The sequence below is a fragment of the Cyanistes caeruleus genome, chromosome 3 (genome assembly GCF_971803275.1).
Source record: "Cyanistes caeruleus chromosome 3, bCyaCae1.hap1.1, whole genome shotgun sequence".
Taxonomy (NCBI): domain Eukaryota; kingdom Metazoa; phylum Chordata; class Aves; order Passeriformes; family Paridae; genus Cyanistes; species Cyanistes caeruleus.
The window spans coordinates 16,723,769-16,748,502 of NC_141703.1; the positions used below are offsets into that span (position 1 = coordinate 16,723,769).

Sequence of the window (24,734 nt, forward strand, 5' to 3'; positions counted from 1 at the left end):
TATTAAGCATACTTATTTACTTAATCTATACAGAATTGAGTAGATAAAATTTCAGATTCACATTAGTGAAAAATCTCTACAAAATGTTTTTGAAAAGCAAAACAAAGACTGCCTGTTCATTTATCACTTTTCCTCATGAAAGCAGACATGGGTTGTAAAAATAAAGCAGTGTGTTTAGCACAAACTAGATTTCTGCATCACTTTTTTCACAGTTATTTCCATCTACAGTCCAAAGAGGTAGATTTTCTGCAACACCTGAGAATTGAACTGTAACATAAGCAGGTGTAATGAAAGGAAAGACAAAACAATACAGATACAGCCCTAACTTACGTGTGTATGTATACACGTATTTGGGTCTTGAACCACATACAATTTAGCTTTTTGCAGTTTAATCATGGTGAAACTGTCAATCAGGCCCCAGTTTTGACAATTAGACACACTCATCTCAGGCTACATCAATTTACATCCCAAATTAAATGGTTTGTAGTAGTGGGAGAAAGGCAGTAATACAAGTTTACTTAAAAACCCTTCTGGAGCCCCTTTGGCGGCAGCCTGGCAGTGCAATAGCCTGCAGTATGGCAGATCAGTGACAGTGCTGAGCTTATCCCTAACATCAGTTTGTATCCTTTTTTCTAAAACAACACTTTATAATCAATGCATGAAACTTCACTGACTGGTTTCAGGAAGCAAAGTACAGCTTGCCTTGGCCAGATAAGTTGCTATGATAAGGGTATGTTGGAAGGTAGAAAATAGAGAAAATATCCCCGTTCTAAAAGCCTTTCACTTGGGGCATTCAGCTTCATTTACATATTTAGTGACAAAGATACTTGTATTGCTGTTCTATACATCTGTCATGTCTCTAAAAGCCCTTTATTCTCGCAGCAGGATCCAAAAACTCACTCTTGCCTCCATGTAAAACAAGCACTACAGAAAGAATTGTTCAGAATACAAATGTCCAAAAAATAAATTGTAAAAATAGAAAATTGCATGTCCTACCTTGCCAAGGGTATGATGCACTAGATACAAAGTTTTTCGCTTTTCCTCAAGAAAATATCATACTTTGTGTTAGCTGGAAGCCAGTTCTCACAACACCTGTTTTTTCAAGCTTGATTCTATAAAGCAAGTAATTTGAACAGCAAGTCTGAAATATTTCTTTCCAGTTATTTTTATGGTATACAGTTCCCATGATGAACATTACAAAGCTCTGAATCTAACCTGACTGCTCATTACTACCTTCTTTTCATTTCCTGCATTGTGCTTGGACCACAAACACAAAACCCACACAATCTAGGTGAAAAATGGCCAGCTTCCCACTTGCTCCATTTTAGAAATCTGAGTTTTGCACAGTTCCTCTGAGTGGTATGAGCTAAACCATATATATTAGGCCTTACATGACCTTTCTCTCTGAGACCACTAAGTTACTTCAACATACATTACTACAGGAAAAGGACCGTGCAGCCTGAACATTCAAGTAATTAGCCACTGAACTGCCAAGGGCAATGGGGCTGGGAAGCTCGTTGAGATGTGCTTGATTCAGAAATCCCCTCCCAAGTAAGTGCAAAGAACTTTTAAGTACCAGGAAATGCTACACATGTTCATGTTTCTTAATATGACAGCAACCAAAACTAGAAAGTAAATGCAGGGGAACCAAAGTTAGGGGTAGCTTGTAGTTAGATGATATTGTCTTGCCAAAAAATAAATGTTGGTCCTAGTTCTTTTCGAGAAAAGAAGTCATAATGTGCATATCAAAATTTCTAAGAAAATACAACACGGTTTAAGGTTAACAAGGGGGCTTTGCTTGTGGTATGTTAGTGTAAGAATGTGAAGTACCACCTTTACCAGATAACCAGACTGGGAAGGCACTCTGCCAACTGTGCAGCTTTCAGGTTGAACGTGCAGGAAATTCCACGTTGTACTTCAGAAGATGTATCTGAATCTTCACGTTCAATTATAACCAGTATAGCCTTAACTAACACTTAAATATGGTGCATACCTGGCTATTAGAGGAAGCCTATATGCCAGACTCATCTTCCACACCTCCAGCAGGAAGTGTCTTATTTGCCAGCTCTTCAGGTAATCCAGAGGTTTGCTCAGACATGAATGGATTTCTCTAGTCAGGATAACCATGTGGTGGACACACTGCAGCTAAGAGGGAAGAATGTGACCAACACCTGTGCAATAGGCTCCACAGCTGCAAAATCCCACTCGGTAGCATCACTGTACATTTCCCCACACATTTATATTTAACGTGTTCACAGGTAGAGCCAATAGTCCAAACTAACCTTTACAACACAACCCTGAGACATCTGCAAAAAGCTGTACACCCTGTTTCACCAGCTGCAAATTAATGTATTTCAAAGCTGTTTTTTTCATACCACAAAGTACACAAAACCCTTTAAACATATCTTTTACTATATTCTGGACCTTTACTTTTTCATTCATATATATGAAAACATATATAGGGAAGAAAGCTGACTTTTTTACTGGCCATTAGACATCCTTATGTAGACAAATTTACTGGAAAAATTGATAATCTTTAGTATACTGAGTGGCAAATCGATGAACAAAACCAGAGTGCTGTTCTTTAAAACAAAAGTGACCTGCTGTCACCATTTTCCCCAAACGATATTAGATCTGTACACAGTCTTCCATGACAGTGATTCGTGTTGGGGGGAGGAAACGCACATGCATCCTTTTATGGAAAAATATTTTCTTTTAAAAAATGAGGCAGATGTGCAACACAGTTGTGGAAAATTTATAGTTTAAGCTATTTAAAGCTGCTATGCAGCTTCCTGTACCACATAAGTCCAGTAGTTCTAAGAAAATACAGATATGGTAGAAAAAGTAAGAAAATTTTCACCACAAAACCAAATAGTTACCACCAACAGAGAAAGTTATACACAAAATATATCTCTCAATACAGTGTTTACACTTCATTTTAGTCTACAGATTCAGTGCCAGGAACAGGACTTGTTGAGACAGTCTTTTCTGAGCTATTTCCCACACGTGATTCTGCAGCGGGTTGGATTCCTGGTTCCGTGTCAATGGGAGTTCCCAGCTCCTCGTGGGAATTGAGTGTGCAGGACTGCAACACCTGCACAGCCAGATCCACATCTGCTTCTCTAAGAGAAACCTGCTCCTTGAGCACTTCCACCTTCTCATTCAGCTCGTTCCTTTCCGTCTGAAGGGCCCTGCATAGCTTCTCCAAACGCTCCAGTTTTATTTGAAAACCTTTGTATTCTTTATCTCTTACTGTTTTCTGAGGACAAAAGAAATAAAAACTCTGTGATACAACCATTTCTCCCCCCACTTAAATTAATGAAAAGAATCATCACTATTTAATTCTGAATAGTCTTAATCCAGCAGGCCAAATTTCTGCTGAACTAGAGCCAATTTCCTCAGAATACTTCACCTAGCCATGAGCTGGAGTGGCAATGGACACCTTTCAAAACAAACCGTGGAACTACATAGCCACTTAATGCTAACTGTAAGCAAGGGCTGGGCATCAACCAGAACTCTAATAAGAAATCCTGTAATGCTGTCAACCACAACCCAAATAATGGCAACTATAGGGAGGAGAAGGGCATAGAAGAAACCCACAATCCATCATCAGAATCCAGGCCAGAGGTACATACTCATGGCTCTCCTAACTAGCTCCTTATAATAATGGAGGGAAAGATAAACAGCACTACAGCAGATCCTACTCAACCAAGCATAGTTTGCCAAGGCCAGACCTCACATACCCGAGCCAGGCCCTGGGCAGTGCGGGCACAGCTGCATCATGCAGCTCCTGCCAGACTACAAGTAAGTAATGACATTTTGTGACCTTGCAGCAATGCAAGAAAGCAAATCAATCTCTTACACAGGAGTTACGTCCTTCGTATCAGTCTTCTGCATTTCAAACAGATTTCTGTGACAGCACTCGTTGAACTTTGCTCAGCATATTGAAATACAGTCAATTCCTTCAGCTTGTATGTTTTCATAAACATTATCCCACCAATTAAACAGTAAGGAAAGATGAGGCACAATTTTTTTTTGTGCCATCAGCTTAGATTTACATAGCAGCCTTCCATTTCCATGCCTGAGGAAGACAGTAACTTACATAATAGAAAACATAATGCAGACAATCCAAGAAGAGGCTACAGTGTATTACTTCCAGTTCTCTAAAACTGAAAAACTGTATGAAGTTCCCTAGGACACAGGCTCTAGCTGAACTACACTGCTGCTTACAAGATCATTACCTCTTCAGCCATTTGCAGAAGAGCCTTGTTGTTGTTTTCCCATTTTGTACGCCACACAATGGTTTCCTTTTCCAGTTTCTTAATCTTCTTTGTCATCTACAAAAGATAAATAATAAGATTTAATTTTGTAGCTTGTGTTGCAACATAGGCGGTTTTATATGAGTAATTAAGACTTTTTAGCATTAATTTCCAAGTCCAGTTTGAACAAGTTATTTTGTAAAAGTGCTTTTGCACAGAAACAACCCCACAAATATAGATTCTGCATTCAAAGAAAATAATATCGAGTCTAGAAAGAAACAGACTATCAAATTTCAAGTACGAGTAATAAAACCCCTGGGAGAAGAAGTTTTAAAACATAAGCACAACCAAAAAGAATTAGAGCCAGGATTTGGTAAAACAGTGAAATGACAACTTATGTATTACTTAAGTATGTCAAAATACAGAAAGAAATTACATTTATCTTCCATAATTCTTATACCCTATCTTATGATCCACGTTAAATTGTCTAAATACTCTTTATATTTTCAGAGGGCAAATGCTTATAAAATCTACCACTAAAAGCATACATTTCTATATTACTTCTAATGAGACTAGGTAATCCTATAAATACCTTCTCCATTTCTTGCCTGAAAGTTGTAAAGAGCTCATTACTTTTTGCCATGGTGGTCTGGAATTCTTCAAACTTATCCATGTAAAGAGAAAGCTATTGGAAAAAAGGCAGGGACATTAATCTGAACAGCATACACAAATACAAAAATATGTAGGTACATGGCAAAATGAAATTAGGAGTAGTTAAATGTGAACTTCCTTATTTTAAGCTATACTACAATTTCCATTTGAGGAACACACAGACCTTTTCTGAAAACATGCTATTCAAATTATATGTGAAGTAGAGTTCTGTGTTTATTGAACACCAATATATTCTGAAGTAAAAAGAATATTATATTTAATAAAATGCTGGAAGACATAACAGTTCATCATACCTCATTTTTACTTCCCCACTGGAAAAAAAAAAAATCTGTGGACATACACATATACAGGAAATTCAGCACCTGGTTGGTGAAATTTAAACTTAGGAATTACCTACCTTTCCACTTTTACCAGCCAAAGCTAATGAACAAGGCTGGGACAAAATAAACATGACTGATTTCAGGAAAAAAAATTACACGTTCACAACCAATGTAATCTGCCCAGTAAACAAAAATCATAGAAAGTGAATACTGAAAAGAAATTCACATAACAGTGAAAAGCGTTACACTTTAAAAAGAGCATTAACATCCAGTGACAAAGTTTTCTTGCCCTGCACCACAAGGTAAAACACCAAGAAATAACTGCAAAATATAGTAACAACAATTTACATTACAACAAGAAACAAAATATAATAAAGTATAATAATATAGTTAAAAAAAAAATATTCCTAATCAGTGTGTGATTTGATAGTTCTAAGAATACATGACCATTTCACAGTAACTTCTTACTCCCAGTGAAGAGTAGCAAGTTCTCTAAATTCTTACACTGGGGGTTCCAGGACAATACAATTCAGAGCATTGATATATTGTGGTTTGCTCTATTAGTAAAGGGAATTTCATAATAGGAATTAGCCTAGCTTGTCAGCAGTACATTATGACTCTCTGCCATTATTGTCACCGAACTTTCTAGTTCATCTTATTCTACAGAAAAATCTGTTTGCCTCAAGAAACCATTAACTATACCCATTGTAACCATTAAAAACAACAAGAGAGGCAGATTTTAAATAAAGGGTAGCCAACTTGGAAAAAATAGTGATTAATCATGGTTAAAAACCTATCTGGAAGTATCTGAATATTCTTGTGTTCAAGTCCAGTAGAGACATATGTGATTGAACCTAACTACACACACAGACACTTGAAACCAAACTCCTGGAAAGCCCAGAAAAGAAGAAAATAATTGGGTACAGTATGTGTGAAAAAAGGGCATGGAACAGATTTCAAAGACACTGTCATGGTTTAAGCCGAGCTGCCAACTAAGCACCATACAGCTGTTCACTCATCCCCACTCCCCACCCCAGGGGGTGGGGAGGAGAATCAAAACTGTAGGTTGAGGTAAAAACAGTTAAGTAATTAAAACAAAGTAAAACACAGTAATAATAGATGATGATAAGAATAGAAAAGAAAAATCAAGTCATGCTCACCACCAACTGCCCAATGCCAGACCCCATTCCCAAGCCCACATCAGCCCCCTTTCCAGCTAACTCCTCCAGTTTACATACTGGGCATGATGTTCTCTGATCTGGAACATCACTTTGGCCTTTTGGCCAGGGTCACCTGTCCCAGCTGTGCTCCCAGGTTTTTGATGTTTTTTGTGTACCTCCTCATTAGCAGAGCATGAGACATAAAACAGCCCTCAACTTAAAGTAATCAAAATTTAGCAACAGCCAAAACATCTGTGTGCTATCAATATTATTCTTACAGTGACTCTGAAACACAGATTAGAGAGAAATTTACTCTATTCCAGCTGAAAGCAGGACAGACTTCATACAAAACATCAAATGAAGCAGTAGCAGACACACAGTGAAGGGAATAGCTACTGCTTCCCACTGCTCTGGTATTGGCTGAAACTACCATCTCCCTGTGCCTCGTGCTGAGCTCATGTGCAGTCAATGACTGAAGTGATCCAGAACCAAAGCACAAAAACTGGAGACCATGTCTCTCAGAGGAGATTTTGCTGTAGCATTTACTTTACAACAAGAAAATAATTTGAAGACAGCAGGGTCTGTGGACAGAGATACTCAGGTTACTAAATCTGAATAACTACAGGGATAAAAGGGACATTGCTTGGTCCCAATCCTCCACAACACATGGTGATGGAAACAGTAAGAAACAGATTCTAAAACCTGCCTAAACAAAAATCCCCACAAAACTCTTTGCAGTCACAAAAGAACAATATTTTCAGAGAAGCTTTCCTAAGCTTTTAATCTTAAGCTTTACTAAATTCTAGTCTTTGTAGTATTACCACTATTCATTTAGAAGACCACTAACTCCAGAAATTCAATGCTGAGCACCTTCCAGGAACAGTATTCTCCAGATGAATTAAACAGCAAGTACAAAACACCAATTCTTTGCAATTTCTGTTTCATGCTTCACTATGGAAGTTACGTACTGGAAATTAAATTTTAAACCTAATTTAAAAATACAAAGTACTCTTCACAAACATCTGATGAATATTAAGTTCTTTCAGACGTTGCCTTATGTTCACTACAGTCACAAATCTCTTAGTATTTTCTTTTTGGAATTGTTACTGAAGATCTCTCCATTAAAAAAAGGTACCTGCTGCTTCAGCTGAACTTCCTGTTGCTTCATCTGTTCACATTTGTGTCTGGATTCTGTAGCTTCTTTCAGCAGCTAAAAAACAGCGCAAAAAGCTGTATAATGAAAAAAAAGTACTCCCAAAAATGGCTTAACTCAATCTATGATTAAAAATGAACAATCATTAACATCACCTAAGGGCTATTGGGCCACATTTTCTCACACAGGCTTTTTTTTATTACTACACTATATTTTCATATATACAATTTTAAAGCATGTGATGGCATGTAGAGAGTTTCACTGAGATGTTTCTCTATCTGGTAATGTGAGTTAATATTTCTATTTCTCTAGTAAGTCTGAACTGTTAAATTATGAATAGTTCCACTTTCATTTCTCCAATCATTATATTATCTCTGCAGACTAGTTCAAACTAATTTTACATCACCTTGACACCATGTTGTAGGTTCATGTTTGAAGATATTTTCACTTGCTTATGACTTATGAAATTACGTTCAAAAAAACCAGAAGAATTCAGATGGTCATTTTAAGATTATACAGAAAAAAAAATATTTTTTTTGTCTAGAAGTTACAGATTCATTGAAAGAAAACATCTCAGAAGATTGCAAGTATATTGCTGATTATCAACATACAAATAAAACATCACACACAATTTGGGGGGCAAACAGTGCAGAAAAACATGTGCCTTATTCTGAATTTGTTACTTCTCATAGCATAAAACCAGAGGTTACCACTCTTGACTGCACAAAGTACATTTGGGGTTTCAGAGCATGCTTCCAAGTCTAAGTAAAATTTAAATGGTATTTAGTGTATTTTCCAAGAAAATGCAAACAAATAACATTACTTGCCTGTTAGCATCGACATCAATATCCTAGGCATCATATACAAAACTTAAATCTCAGTCTCCTTGTTGAAATCTACCCTAACTTTCCAAAGATGGTCTTTTCAATTTGCTGCATTTGCTTTAAATCAGGCCAAGTCTGGTTTGGTGGGTTTTATTTGTCTTAACATATATAGAGTTCACTTACAAACTCCCGTTCTCGCTGATGTTTTTCCTCTGCTTCTTTAATAAGTTGGGTAGTTTGCTGAAGTTTGGCATCCACAAGTTGCTGCTGCAGTTCCTTATGCTTGAACACTTGATCAATATGCTAAAGAGAAAAAGAAAATCACTAAGTCAAATATAGACAGTCTGCTGGTCAATGTGCTGTTTGGGGAAATGCATATTGTTTAGAAGTTTCATGCCAAAGGAAAGTGGTAAAAGACTGTTTCACGTATCTTTTTCCCCCCTTTATCCCCATATGCTGTAACTACCCTTTTTTTGTCTTTCATGGAAACCAGGTTCCTGTTTCATTAAGTTGGTACAATACAGTCACTTCACACCAGACATTTCAAAAATCCTGAATTAAGCAGTCTACATCCTTGCTTCTAAAGTTGGTTTATCTACCTCTAATCCTTTGTGTTACTTCTAAAAGCTCTAGTCTTCCTAATTAAAAAGTTCAAAATGAGCTAAAGTTTGCAACAACAGTTCATCTAGCTCATGAAATCCCACAAATCATTGCATTTTGCAGTCTTACTTCGATCCATAAAGTAGCACAAGGCAACTTCCTATCTTTTCTCCATATAATCTCAAGGTAGAAACAAGTATTTCATGATTGCAAAAGGTAGGGAATTACCTTACAGAGAGCTTTCTAACTGATCCAGATTAAAAACAAATGAAAAAAACATCCTCCCAGAAACAGTTGAGAAATTATACTCCAAACCTCCTGTGCCAACAAAGAACCAGCCAACTAATCTTAGCTGTAGAAATCCATGCAGCTCAGCTCTTTCTTGGACAAGGAGAATTGGCTGTTTTCCATCACTGTAGCTTAGAGCAACTAGCTCACATCCTGGTGCCAATTAAAGACAGCTCAGTTAGCCCTAGAGTAGAGACATTTTCATGACACCAGGACAAGTATGTTCTTAAAGCATGATAGCTTACTTGTATTCTGTGCCAACAAGAGCAGCTATGTACACAAAGGAGCTTCCCCCAAAGACCCCAACCTTAATGAAATGGAAGAAATAAGACAGAATAACTCTTATATCCCCTCCCATTACAACGTGAAATTACGATTCTGATGAACTTCAACTATTAATACGTATTTATGTTGGAAGTAACCTTTGGAGGCCATTTAATCGACTCAGACTAGGGTTAACTTCAAAGCTTGATCAGGTTACTCACATCTTGCCCAGCTGAGCTCTAAAATGCATCTAAAGGCAGAGGTTTGACAATCTCTGGATAACTTATTTCTATTTGATAACTTTCATTATGAAAGACTTTCTCCAGTGCATCTTGAACTTAGATATTCAAAACCAGTCAGGAAGAACAGACAGTGAGCTGAACAACTACTAAATTTCTCTCAGTAGTGAAGTAAAGAGAATAATTAAAAAATTATATATAAAATGGCTGGAAAACATGAGGGGTTTTCTTCCCTTTTCAATAATTATCTGATCCTTACAGTCAAGGAACTAATAAAATCCCGTTACAAGTGTACTGTAAGTACCTCTTCTCGCAATGCATATTGTTCAATGAGTTTCTTCAGTTTTTCCCCCAGCTCAATATTTTCCTGACGGAGCTTGGCATTATGTATATCATGCTGTTCCAGTTGAGCCTGAATTTCATTCAGTGTGATCTGGAAGTGTGCAGTTGCTTCTTTCCTTCTTTCTTCTTCTTCACGCGCCTGTTGCATGTTTTCTTCCTTTCATGAAGAAATATTCATAAAATATTTAAATATAGAATATTCAAAGCATTCGGATCAAACCATGCACTTTTTGAGTCAGAAACAACGGCAGTAATTCACTTCTGTACAGTTTCAATTTCTACAGTGCTAGAATTAACATAAGCCACGATCATAATATGCCATACTGACTACCCATGTGAAGTGTGTGGAAGAAGGAATCTAGAAATTGCAAAACTTTTAGAAACTTTTGTCTTTACCACTAACAACATCACTCAAAGGCTGGTGTTAAGATGCTGTGTAAGTACCTTTGCAAGTGTCAGCATTATCCAGATGTAAAAACCAGCTTTGATACTATAATGCAATTTTCTACAGCAATCACAGATTCTTATCTTATCTTGGTTCTCTTCTATTTCTCTCCCATCGATTATATTCTGACAGAATTAAGCTTTTGTTACCCTGCCATTTCATGCTGCTATTATTTCATTTGTGATATTTTTTCCAGCAGTCATCAGCACTGCTCCCAGAAACAAATATGACATGATCAAATACTGCAAGTAATATGAATTGGTTTGAGGGGGAGAAGGGGGATCAGCAAGTTAACTATCCCTGTATTCCTTACCTTAAAATCAGCTACACTTACACTACATGCCATTCATTTCCTACACATACAGGCAGTGGGCAAAGTGACAAGGAAAAAAAGCAGCAGTCCTGATTTTAAGCAGTGATCTCTTAAGACTTCTATCACCAGCAGCACCGTAATTTATGTAAATAAACTAACCTTCAAAGTTTTGTTATGACGCTGAAGCTCCCGACAGAGAGATTCCAGTTTGCTACGTGCTAAAATGGCCTTGCTATGCTCACTCTGCAAGTGGACTTTCTCCTTCACAACTTGTGCTTGTTTCTTCTGCAGTATCTTCATCTGCTTTTGAACATTCCGGCTCTCCTCCAACTATAGTTAGAGAGTAAATTTGTTAAATGAACATAGGTGAAACAATCTTTACGCATCTAGATGAGCACACTGAAGAAACTTTTGAACATTTTGGATGAAAACAAGGAAGTAAAACTTTATTAAAACCCCAAGTTGATTTTAAAGAGAAACTGCCATCATCCATCCAGACAATTCTAAATGCATAAGGACAGAAAATGAAAACATACAAATTCCAACTTAACATTTGCCTGTGAGGAACAGGCAGCATCATGTACCTGTCATTGACTATGAGCTATTAGCCTGCTTTCATCTACAGGGGTCTGAGTAGGCCTCTGAAAGGAAAATGTGGCAGATACAATTAATAGCCAACTGAGACTGGCTTTTCAACAAGTCACAACTTTCCCCACTCTTATCTTGAAAGTACACACAACTATTTATCCAATCAGTCTTGTTTTTGCTATCAAAAAGAAAAACCACAGAACTGTACAGAGCTCTTTGTCATCAGGAGCTCCTACCAAGGGAAGGAGTAATTCATACAAGTTTGTAAAATGCTGCTTTATTTCAGAAAAGACAAAACTAGCAGCCCTGACAAATCAAGTCAGCTACTATTATAGCTACATAGTCCAGACTTTAAGAGATCTGCAGTCCCAACCATTTGAAGCAAATTTTTTGTTCTATTTCCTTTAGGCTGTTTACATGGTACATGACACAGTTAAACCCTGTATACATATTTTAAAATCTATTCTATGAAAATCCAGTGAAGAGAAGTTTTTTGCATTAATATCGCACAGAGTATGTTCTTTATACATGATTTTCGGGCTCCCTGAGAAACCATATTATTTAGAGGCTGTTTCTTTGCAAAGAAGGCAACAATGTTAAGTGTTACTCTGCTCCTTATTAGATAGTGCCTCAGCCTTGGGACATACCACAGGAAAAAAGGGCTGGCAATGAGCAACATCACCGTAACAGAAGAATAACACAATGCTGGTTTTCTGAAAGAACTCAACATAAGCACAAAAGAAAGAATACAGTTAAGGACCTCCACGACAACAGTAAATTAAATGTCTATTTAATGTAGTTTAGGGAAACGGGTTAAGGGACTATTTTCACATCCAAATATAAAAAGCCCTTTTCTTGCATGGCCAGAAAACACCACTTCAAGCGGTTGTGCTGTCTGCACACCTATGAAACTTCAGGCCTGGAAAAGTGTGCCAGTGTGAGACTTATCACCAAGGATGCAAACTTTCCTGCATCACAGGCTGATCTCCTGATAGATTCCAAATTACAGGAAAAAAAAATTGTGGAAGACCTTTTGCCAGGAGAGAGGCATTCCTACCTTCATTGTACAGTCCTTTTCATGAGACACCACTGAAAAACCTGACAGTGAGCTTTAAAGATGATGAATCTTTAAAAAAAGAAAAAAAGCATTGTAGGTGCACTGTCATAAACAGTTCAAACCTCTGCTGGCATTAAAGCTGACACATATGCCAGTGGTTCTCCACCACTATCATGAAGAAGAAAAGAATGCATCTTAAAAGGAACACAATCAGATCCAACCTAAGCATTCTAAGTGGAACAGGGGCATCCCTCAAACTCATTTAGCTGAAACAAAGCTATTCTTACACCCAGACAAGCTGCCATCCAGCTCCTCAGCCATTCTGAGCACCTTGAGGACATCAAGTGGTTGCCTAGGATGGCAACTGTGAATGCTTACTCTGCCAACAGTCTACTGATCCTCTCCCAGGAGGGCAAAAACCTTAACAAGTACACACCTCTTCTGACTACCAACCTTCTTGAAGGAGATTACAATTTATTTGGTGTAGCTTCTCCCTAATTATTTTGAGATCTTTCCATCAATAATAAAACTCAAAGTGAAATAGGGCAGACTCCTTTCTTTCTGCAGAATTGAGGGATTCATACTGGCCTAGCTCCTCATGCAGGAGCTCCCTCATCACCACGCTGAGGTGACACAGGAGCTGTGCTTAAACAAAAAAGGCATCACATGCATGAGCAATTGCTCATAAGGAACAACTAACTTACAGCATTTTACTCTCACAATATTGAAGCTCATTTTTAGGTAGGTTCCCCATCCTGGAGTTACAATTCAGAACTATTATTGTTTGTCATTTAAATGAAAGTGACTTCTTAGAGAAGCTGCTGGTTTTAAAGGAATGAATCCTCGCATGAATCAAGAGTACATGAGAGCAAGGAAAACAAAGCAAAAATGTAACAGACCTCCATGGAGGACTCAGGATTGCCATAACAGAACTCATCTAAGTCTGTTCTTAAGTAATCAATATTGCCTCTGTGAGTAAAAAGACCACCTGCTATATCATCCTCAAAGTTTTGGAGACAGTATAAATCTCAAAGGAAAAAAAATTATTTCAGAAGAGTTATGACATGTTGTGCAGCCATTACGCCATTTTCAGAAATAGATGCATATGATACACTTGACAGCTACAGAGAGAAAACTTGTGCTTTTGTAATCTCTTTTGTTTGCATTCATTTATAACTACAAATATGGTGGGAAAACATAATACACACAAGATTTCAAGTCTTTCCATTCCTGGTGTCCCTGTCTAAAGAAAAAGGAGTCAAGTGTTGTTATCTCCAAGAACATTCTGGGAAGTAAGCTTATGAACCGTCTCATCTAACCCCCTAATTTTGTGATCAATTATTTTAGAGAATAGATTACCATTCAGCCTACTTAAGGTCAGAATGTACTTTATGAACTCCTCCTTTTTGGTTTGTTAGTGAAAAAATGCAACCCTTTCTTTCTGTTCCTTTACATGATCAGAAAGCATAAAGCAAACTTCAACCTAGATCTTCCCAATGTTCCACCTTTCCTAAAAATCACTAGAGTTAAATATAACTGAACATTTCCTCCCCCCATCTCTATATAATAGTATGCTCTTTCCCTCTTTATCCTACAATGATACAACACTAGCACAAAAGCATTATCAAGAACTAGGAAAATAATTACTTCCAAAAGAACTCTAAACTTTTCTGTTAATCCTAGTATTATGTTTCAACACCGAGTTATCAAAACCTGTTTTTCCTTTGGATTTGGGCATTCATGTAGAAGTGAAATGACTACAAGAAAGTCTGGCTGAAGCAACAGTCAGTCTGAGTGCCTTTTTTACCAACACTGTAAAATATTCAAAATCATTAACTGTCCTTCATTAGCTGTTCTTGCATTCCATAGTTAATAGTAACACATGAATAATTTCTGCTATCTTTACAAATTACTTACCAGATCAGCATACTTCTTGCACAAAGCTGCCAGCTTTTCTTCTGGAGTAGAAAGTGTGTTCAAGGCTTGCATTAATAATAACACTTCTTTTCCTATGAAATGGATGACAGACAATGATACTGAGGAAGAAAAACCATATACCAGAAAAGCAACCTGTCTTTAGAAGCACAATACAGATCCATGAGAAATTAGCCTGATTTAAGTTGTTCCCTGGTTTGACAGCTGCATAATCCTAAGAGATGACAAATGGGAAGTCATCACAAGATGTCATCAGCAAGAATAAATTTATCTTGCCCGATGTGCCATTTGACAACTAGGATAGCAAAAATTACTTTAATAAAAAAGCACAAAAATATTTTTGTTTTGTAATTGCATAGAAAAGAAGAAAAATCTGAAAAAATGACATTTAGAAGGTTAAGTATTGGCAGATATGTTTCTAATAAGCATTTAGAATTTAATTATCAGCCATCCTTTGGCAGCATTGAACACCACAATCCCAGATTTAAACCAGAAAGCTAAAAAAATTGATTAGCAATTACCACATTATTATTATTAAAGTTTGTGTAAAAATAGCATTGCCAGCTGAAGGAGTCTTACATATGCATTAAGAACTGTCTTTCCCAAGTAGAACTGCACACACAGTTTCTCAAAATAACCTGTTACGGGTGACAAGTTTTTGGCTACAGAGTAAATTTGAGACAAGGAGCAAATCCATAGCTATTTTACAAAAATATTAAAGCTATTTAAAAATCAAAACGCCAAAGAGAACACACCCAAAGTTTTCTCTTTGTGTTTTTCACTCTCTGGATCTTGCTGTCCATCAGGTGGATCAGTACGGGCTTCCTCTCTGCCGGGAGTCTCCTCACGGGACTCTTGGGAACAGCATGTGGAGCCCGGGTGCTTTCTGTTCTTCGTGATACACTCTGCTTCCCCCAGCGTGCCTGTGTTTTCCAGGCTGTAACAGTTGGACTGGGGATACTGCAACGCTGTATCAGACAACTCAGTGCACTTGCTCTTCACCAGCTGATCCTGGTTATTCATTCCCATCTCCCGAGATCCAGCTGCTTCTTCCATGGCACCACCAACCACCTTCAGAATGGAAAGCAAGAAATGGACGTCAACAGTCAAGCAAATGTGTTTAAAATGACAACTTCCACCCTTCTTTTGCATGGACCAATCAGGGTAAAATGTGAAAAAGAAACCCTGATAAGACGTCTAATGAAAAGAACATAAATACTTTGTTTCAATGGCACACAGCAAGAGCTTGAACTACTTCAATCACTCCAAATACAAAGCCCTCAGCTCTTAACTGGAGAAAACCAGTTGCTTTAACAAAAATGATAAACAGGACCAGAAGCACCTTTGAAATGGTAAAATTCACATCAATGAAATTATCCAAAAAAGTGAATATGAGCTGGCTTCAGGCTTGGACGACTACTGCCTATGATTTTTAAGAATACATTCTTTCTGCTCAATTAAACAGAACTTTCTCTAAGTATTTCCTATAATGCTAAATGTTTAATCACTTAACCAAAAAGTTAAACACTACAAGTTATTTTATAACACTGCTGTGACACAGTCATATTTCAGAGCAGAAGACTCAATGTTCTCTATATAACACTATAGTTTATTAAGGAACTCCAGACTTCTCTCTCAATCACCTGAGCACCGCTCTGAATTTCCAGAAACATTTCAGGCTGATGAGAATTGCAAGGGTGTTTGGTTGGGTGTGGTTTTGTTTTGTTCAGTTGGTTATGCTGCAGAGGCTGGGACTCAGGACAGTACTTGAAGATAGTAGGGTGGTTTTTTTGCAGACCATTTGCAAATCCCACTATACAGCATGCATCGATAGTTAAAAGTACAGTAAGCAGAGTTGAACTCACTGCCAAAGTAAAATGTTTGTTTTGTTTTTAGTGAACTGAAGGTAAATTTCCTTAAAATCACAAGTAACTATAAAAGCAGAGCTTGTTTATACACAGTTATGCTGTTTAAGCACAAATTAACTTCAAATTACCTTACATATACTTATTAAAAAATGTGCTAATTCTTAAAGCCAGGGGTTTGCACTGGGATTTATATTCTGCACAGGACTATTTTCCTCTTCAAAAGGAAGAGCCAACATCAAAGGAATGCAGCCAACACTAATAATATATTGTGAGATGTATTTCAACTCCAAATTTGTTCAGCATGCTTGAAAAGGTTATTTAAAAATCATTAAACAAATACATCTTTTTCTGCAATATTCACACATAACAGCTTTGTTGCTCTCTATTCTTAAAGCAAGTCCCTTTCTTTAGACCTTATCTCAAGATAGATTCATTCTTGAGGTGATGGAATTCACACAGTGTCTTTCTCAAAGGACAATAAGCTTTTTAACTGCAAATAATCTCTGAAGACATTAAGAAGCAGCTTTTGACTTGCCAAGGAAGATTCACATTGCACAGCTCTTTACGAGTGTGGAAAGGCTGCACATGCTTTATGGACAAATATAAACGTACTGAAGTTTTGTTATTCAACCATGGCAGACAACACACTGATAAATGCCTACAAAGGTCATGCAGTAATTGAACTGCTGGAACAAATAACCAATTACAAGATTTTACACTTCTAAAAAGTCATCTGTAAATTGCGCATTTTTTTCCCCTTGGCTCTCTTAAACTGTGGGTCTTCCAGGAAAGGCTTACCCCTCTAGGGTCAGCCAAATAAACACAAAAGAACAAGAAATGTGGTAACAACAGCTCACTTCACCTCTCTGTATGTACCAAGGGCTGAAACCATGGCACAGATGTTGTCTAAAAACCAGGATTCATACAGAAGCTGAAGACACTGTGTCACATTAAGCTGACACGACAAGAAAGGTCAGATTATTCTAGCACAACATGATTCCAAGAGTACCTGCAGTACCAACAGAACAGCTGAAACTAGCAGGTTTTTTATTTGCATAGAACATAAACTTCTGATTCAGATACTTGTACCCAAGTAGTCTTGCAAAACATAGAGAAAGTCTGCTTCAAATGCAAAGTTTCGGATTTGGTGCCCAAAAGCATTAAGCATTATCAGACTTTCTGATGGACTTTGGAGGTTTTTTTTGAAAGCAGAGCACAGATTTGCCAGCCTGAGAAGGGTTGACTGCCTGCAGTCACATATTGAAGAGCAGCAGTGCCCAAGCTTCTCTGGGCTAGCAACAGCATTTGTGCAACTTGTTCTAACACAGTTTACAGCCAGATCAGTTCCTCAACCCAGTTCACTGCACAGCAATAGGCAATCCTGCCAACAGAAGTGGAAACAGGATGACTGGAAAGAAGCCAAAGCACGAGAGCCTCTAAAAAATAAAAGTCAATCTAATCGCAATCGGAGCACAAGGAACTAGACACAAAATACCTTATTTTCACCACAGGTACGTACTTAACACTGGCTGCTTGGAACATCAACAAGACCATGTTTGTGAGCAGTTTCTGTGAGTTTGTGACTGCTTCAAACCTAGTCAACTGAAAAATTTTCACTGGCTTTTCTCTGAGAAAATTCTGTTGTTTCCAGTGAAAAAAAACCCAGCTACTAGCAGGGGTCTACATGTGACCAGTAAGTCATGAAATGCCCATGTCTTTTTGAGCAAACCATCATAGTAATAACCTAAATGTCAATTCAGAGCTGGCAATTCACATGCATATTCTAAAGCATCTGGAAGTTTCACGAAGTGAACACCACCACCTCATTAATTCAGCAGAGCTTTTTGTTGAAGTCAAATTAGGTGTCAGTTCAATTTTTTACTGACAATAATAATTTCTAAACTCTGAGTATTCTCTATTCTTTGTCAAAAAAGCCAAAAGGACTTTTAGAATTTCAGACTCATTCTCCTAAGTCAAACAGAAAAGGCAGAAATAACCTATCAGAATACTGAACTGAAGAAGAAGGTCTGTGTATTTGTGTACAAGTGTCCTGTACATCTCAAACACATTTGAAAATTAGAAAGATGGTGAAAATACACAGAACTTGTCAACTTTATTTTGGTTTTCCAGTGAACATGGAACAAATCCAAGCTTACTGACAAGCAAGTATGCTCCCTGCAAAACCAAATCTCAGTGTAGCAGTAGACAGGCTTTGTAAAAATATCCTGTTTTTCTTATCTTAAATACAACTACAAATTGTTGACCACAGACTAGAATACTGTGTTCAAAAAAGTGGTTCTACCAGCAGCTAGAACAATCTGACACCAAACACACACAAAAAAAAATCCAAAGCAAAAACCCACTCTCAGTTAAAACTCTATCTGTCAAGTTACAGTCTGTAAATTCTAGCAAATCTGACAGTAGAGGCACGACATATTAAAATTCTAACTTATTTAAACTAAATTAGAAAGTGTTTTCATTTTAAAAAATAGAAGTCTGCTATTGCCTAACACAAGCCACAAACACAAATATCTAGATGATTTCCTGATTATGACTAACAAAGAATTTTCTACATTAGCTATAACTTTAGATATTAAAAACATTAGTCAGAAATCTTAACACCCTTCTTATACTCAATGCTATTCTTAAAACACTTTAACTACAGGTAGTTTCAGATTGGTCTGAATTGGCTTGTATCAAGCTTCAAGCTGGAGTATAGGAATAATAAACAACACAATGAGAATGTTAAGTACTAACCCATACTAATCACTGAACTTGCTCTCTCCTTACTGAGGCAATGGTGAGAACAACTCTCTTACCTCACATCTTTTCAAATGTGTGCTCGTCAGACTAGTGAACTTCTCAGTTTAACATTCCAGCCAGAACAGAGCACTTCCCACAGCACATTCTATAATTGTGCTGATTCAGTACTGACTGAATAAAACCAAAACAAAACTACCCCAGCAAAGACCTTCTACTGAAATCGCCGCTACCTTTTCTAGCTGCTACCATGCTCTCTCAGCTTCCAGCCATTTTCAACCACAGGTGGCTCATGATCTGACAACCCAGAGTCAGACCATTATATGCCTAGAAAGATTTACAGAGAAGCAAAAATGGTATGTTGCACAGGTAATGTGCAAATTGGTAAGATCGAAAATTTATCAAAACTCTAAGACATGTGCAACCTATCTAGCTGTGAAACCAACTATTGCAAGATGCTGACATTTCTGAATAAGCATGTCATCTTCAAGCTACTTTAGGAGTTATAGGACAAACCACTTGAAGATGACTGTAGGAAGATTACTGGCAACACTGCTCCTGTTCATCCCAAAGCTTTCATTCAGTCTTCTGCTCTGTTTCTTCAATTTATACCTCGACCAAAAAAGATGCACATCAAGAAAACTCTACCTCATTTCATGCCTAAAAGATCAGTATACAAGACCAATATCCCATATGTGAAAAAGGCTATGACCTGACAACAGCCTAAGCCAGCTCTCTTTCACACAGTACAGCTTGAGGAAGAGGCACTGCACATAAGGACAGAACAGACACTTGTCCTACAGAATTTGTCCTACCGCTATGCCAAAATGTATCACAAACCCACTTATTTTTTTGTTCTACTACCTACACAAGTCTACAGCACACAGTGCTACCTAAAATATACTGTGCTTATTATCAGTACCATGTTTACCTGTATTCCATACTCCTGTGCATACACATATGCAATCTTTCCCTAAACCACCTGAAAATACTTCTCTGTACCTTTCAATAAAAAAACTCATGTTTAATAGCTGCACCAGAATCCATTTTCTCCTGTATGTTAGCTAATTATCCTAAAAAACCATAAGCACTAGCATTAATCTATGAAAACAACTCCTACATACCCCGGAGTAGCAGCTGGACTGTGCTGTGAAAAGACTCTTCCACCCTTCGGCTTTGGAATTGCTAATCCTTTCAAGAAATATCCCGGAAGCTTTGGAATAAACATATGTACATAAACCAGATTTTCACAACTGCAAAGACAAGCTAACAATATAAGTAAATATATAATCAATTCCTCAACATCTGACTCCAAAAGAGATAATTTGAATAACACTGTTCAGCTGACTGTATTTTCAAACTTTCTTCACATGCAACTGGTCATAAAAGCCTTATACCCCTTATCCTGACCCACTGCAGTAAAAAAAAATACTGCAGCAGAAAAGTCATATTATCAAAAATGTGTATGGTTCATAACTAATATTAAGCTTCCTGCATCCCAGCAATTTACCTTTTCATGGTAACACAGAAAAGCTTATTTTGAAAACATGTATATAATATACTTTTCAACAAATTAATTTTTCAATAAACAGTTATGCTAAATAAAGTCATCACTTTTGATAATAATTTTATTTACAACTTCTGCATAAAAACCACCAATTTAGGATGTCACAAAATTTGTGTTTGAATTTTATAGCAGGTGCACCTTCATCCACTGATCAAGACACAATTATTCAGATGTTTCTGGCCACAAGACTTGCTTATTAAAGTTGTTTGCCTATGCAATACTTCTCTATACTGTGCTTACTGACCTGAATGATCATGCAGTCTAATTATACGCTTCTCAAACCTAATGGCCTCTGAGGTGGCTTCCCCACTGAACAAAGATGTTAGCTGTGAGATCTGAAAGTCATTTCAAACAAACATTTCATCATGTTCTGTCATATTAAAAGTACGTTCTATGTACTCATTTATCTACTTTCCAAACACCAGACTGAGGAACCTGCATTATTGCTCGTTACTAGTTTCAAAGCACTGCAAGGTTAGGAGTTCCAACACAGCAGGATGACTATTAAGAAACATCTACTTCCTAAATTTGTATTTTACCTTCATAAAAATCAAGACAGACTCTGTTAGCAGAATTCCACCATTAAGTTTCCCAGCCTTATAATTCAAGACCTGGTCTTCGATATTGGTTCAGAAACATTCTCACATGACTCCTGCTTATAGTCCTTACTTCTTCCTGTTACTCTTAACCACGCTGGGGTTTTTTTGCTCTTTCAGTGGCCTCATGACACAGATGACATACCTGCTTTTAAGAAAAGCTTTTTCATTTACCTCAAACACAAATGGGAAAAAAAAAAAAGTCTCTTCCCTCACTTAGCTTAAGACGGTAAAACAGCAGTGGTGCATCTCTCACAGCCCCCACCAGGCCACACTATGATCTCAAGGCCTACTTGAGGCCTTGGTCTTGACAAACAACACCCAGGAATACGCTGATCTAGAGCTTATCAGAAACACTGTCTGCTCCCAGGAAATAGTGATGTCTAACAAGCTCATGGCTTTTAACAAACATCCTTGAAAACGTCTTTTATTTTACATCAATAACAACCCAACTGGAACAATATTTTTGTTACGGGACTTTCAAGGGAAGTTACCAACCCAAACTGAAGCCAGTTTGAAAAATGATTATGACTACAGCCCTCTCTCTTGCGATTATATAAACAGCATCTTAAGTGAGATCCCTTGAGCTCTCCTGGATTTCGGCAGACTGTGGCCAGCGTTTCCCTCTGGGGGGACAGCTCTCAGACCCAGCAAACTCCCGAGTTTGCTACTCTTGGAGGATCACTGCCAAATGCTGGTGATGGAGCCTGGGCTGATACCACTCCTCAAGGCTCAACTCTTTGCCCCTTGAGAAGACAGAAAGGCATCCAACGTGAGTACTTCCCTGGATTTGAGGGGAATTTTTCGCAGATACATATCTGGTACATACTCTTCCAAGTCTGTGTCTGTGCAGCGTAAATATGCTATAGCAAATGAACTGTGAATGCTGCTCTCTGAGATTCTTAAGTGCTTTACATCCGTGAGTGAGGCCTGTAAGTGACTTACTGTTGTACTGATAGCAAATTCTACAGAATCTTTTGTTGAATTGGTTAACTGGAGGCATCGATTAAGTGCTGTTAAGTTCAAGTGCTTTTGTGCCTAAAACATCAGTCAAGCCTGGGGCTAAGTTTGGCAGGGAGGATTCACTCTGAACTATGTGACTCAACAGGAGAGTCCCCCTTATTTCTTTTCATCCTTACCCTTTTCCCATTCCAGCCTCCACGCTGATCATTTTGGTTAATTTTAGTATTAGATCGACTGATTCTATTGCATTTTTTTCTGTGCATGCTTTAACCAGACATTAAGTAGCAGAGTGAACCTTGCCAAGCAACTCCGTTGTGCTTTTGCTTTTATATAAAATCTGCTTTTGCCAGTGATTCTTTAAACAACCTAAAAAATTCATGACAAACACCTCCTGTAATTCTAGCAAAAAACTCATTGCAGGCATCCAAAGCTTACATGGAACCTTTCAGGGCATTTACCCACAGGACAAAGTGCTGCACATCTAACAAGACCTTTTTTAATATAAGCATCTGAGACAGGTAGTAATTAAGAAAACATTTAATATAGCATGAATCATTTCCACCAATGAGGTTTCACTTCCTCTTTACTATAAACTTAATAGTTTTGTAGTCACCCACAGTATGATTCTGGAAAAAGCAGGGTAGACAAGTTCTGAATTCCCAACGCAAACAGGTCACAAGGAACCTAAAAATAATATCAAAGCAGGGGGAGGGAGATCTACAAGAGAATGCTGAACGATTTTTAATTCACAAAAATAAGTTCAAAGTCGAACTTGCTTAACATTGCCTGCCATATTTCACTTCTTTAAAATAATTTAATTCCTTTCCACTGTATTTGAAAGAATACGGAATGCAGAGTTTTTTTAACATCATCATCTTCCATAATAGACACTGGAGTTACTTACAAGCTACTTCTTAGTAAAGAACTAGAAAAAAAAAAAAACAAAAAAAACACCACACTGCAGAGGACGATGCATTTCAATGAAGAAAACTAGCTCCACAGCTTCCTAGACCTTTTTAACAGCCAAAATAAATCACCACCACCAAGTTACTATTTCTGAGATGTTATCCTTTGTACCATGGAAAAAAGTTACCACTAAAAAGCCACTTGAATTTACGTAAGGGCACAGGATGAGATACTTCAAAAGCACATGAGATTAGCCAGACAGTTCTGTCACATAAAACACAGAGCTGGTGATATTACATACAGGAGATGAATTACAGCGTATTTTAAGTCTTTGCCGTTGGGTGATCAAGCACAGGTATTTTAAGCCTTTCGTACAGAGATACGCAACCAGAAATTATTACAGAATCACCAGGAACAGCCCTGCTTTCAGTGTGGTTTCGGTAGAAAATGGAAAAAGAAAAAAAAGGCCTTTTTGGGTTTTTTTTGCTATTTCGGAGGTTAAGAAAACGCTCCCGCCACCCCCGCGGGCAGAGCCACGGTTCGCTCCCGCCTCGCACCTCGGCCATGCCGAGAGGGTACGGGGGGCCCGCCGGCGGGACCCCGGGGAGGCGGCAGCGCCCCTCGCCCCGCAGCTCCCGCCCCCCGCGCACCGGGCCCGCCACGTGCTGCCGCCCCCGCCGGCCCGCGCTCGGCAGGGACAGCCCCGCGACCCTCGGGCAGCGCGGAGGGGCCGCTCCCGACCCCGCGGGGCGAGCGCGGCTCCCCGGCGGCCGCGCCGGGACCCCCCCGACACCCACCCGCGGGTGCCTCGGCGGGTCCGGCCTCGGGGTTACCCCGAGATTTAGGCTCCCGGGAGCGGCAGGGGCGGCGCGGGCACTGTTCGCCCCTGCCCCGTGCGCCCGGGCCGGGCGGCCGCGTGGGGACGGGGCAGGCGGGGAGCGCGGCGCCGCGACCCGGCGGGGCGGGGAAGGTGGAGCTCCCTCCCGCCGGGCCTGACCAGGCCGCCGCCTCACCTCGGGGCTGTTGCTCGGGGTCGCCGCCACCTCGTCCCCACCGCTGCTGTGGCTCGGGCTCCGCCGGGTCGGTCCCGCCGCGCCGCCGCCCCCGCGCGTCGCCATGATGTGACGGCAGCATCCAAACAAGTGCCGAGCGCGGGGCACCGGAAGTGCTCCCCGGGGGCCCGCCTCCATTCCGCCCGCAGCCAATCGCCGCGCAGCCCTGAGGCTCACGTGGGGGGGTCCGCGCCCTCCCTGCCGCGGGGTGTGTCGGGTGTCGTAGTCTTGCCGTCGAGGAGCGGGGACGCGGCATGGCTCCGGGCGGACGGCGTCAGTGACCGCCGGTCCCCTCCCTGCCCTGCATTCCGCCTCCGTCGTCTCCGTTCGTGGTTTGGTCGTGGCTTTGAAGTTGGGGCCAACTCAGCGGCGTGTCCGTGACGGGGCAGTGGGCGGGACGGCCAGGGTCAGCAGAATCAAAGTGTGTCAGGTTAGACGGGGCCATAGTGGGGCACCTGGTCCAACCTGCTCGAGCGGGGCTATCCCAGAGCACAGGGTGGCATCCAAGCGGTTCTGGAATATCTCCAGTCAGGCGAACTCAGTGATACTCGACTGCTGCTTGT

General features: G+C 39.2%; 1 protein-coding gene across 3 annotated transcripts; it reads right to left on the reverse strand.

The window, feature by feature from the left end:
* On the reverse strand, positions 1-24,488 carry TXLNG (taxilin gamma). 3 transcript variants are annotated; one of them, XM_086880005.1, is made up of 12 exons: positions 23,917-24,023; positions 20,899-20,989; positions 20,212-20,300; positions 15,215-15,530; positions 14,442-14,533; positions 11,039-11,209; positions 10,084-10,278; positions 8,572-8,691; positions 7,547-7,621; positions 4,852-4,944; positions 4,242-4,337; positions 1-3,259 (listed from the first exon to the last, which is right to left on the reverse strand). In XM_086880005.1, the coding sequence occupies exons 4-12, from the start codon at positions 15,513-15,515 to the stop codon at positions 2,939-2,941; spliced, it is 1,464 nt and encodes a 487-aa protein (XP_086736131.1). In that variant the 5' UTR covers positions 15,516-15,530; positions 20,212-20,300; positions 20,899-20,989; positions 23,917-24,023; the 3' UTR covers positions 1-2,938. The 3 variants fall into 3 exon arrangements, with proteins under 3 accessions (XP_086736131.1, XP_086736133.1, XP_086736132.1); XM_086880007.1 differs by lacking the exons at positions 20,212-20,300; positions 20,899-20,989; positions 23,917-24,023 and adding an exon at positions 24,133-24,488; XM_086880006.1 differs by lacking the exons at positions 20,212-20,300; positions 20,899-20,989; positions 23,917-24,023 and adding an exon at positions 19,147-19,213.
* Between the last annotated feature and the right edge of the window lie 246 nt (positions 24,489-24,734).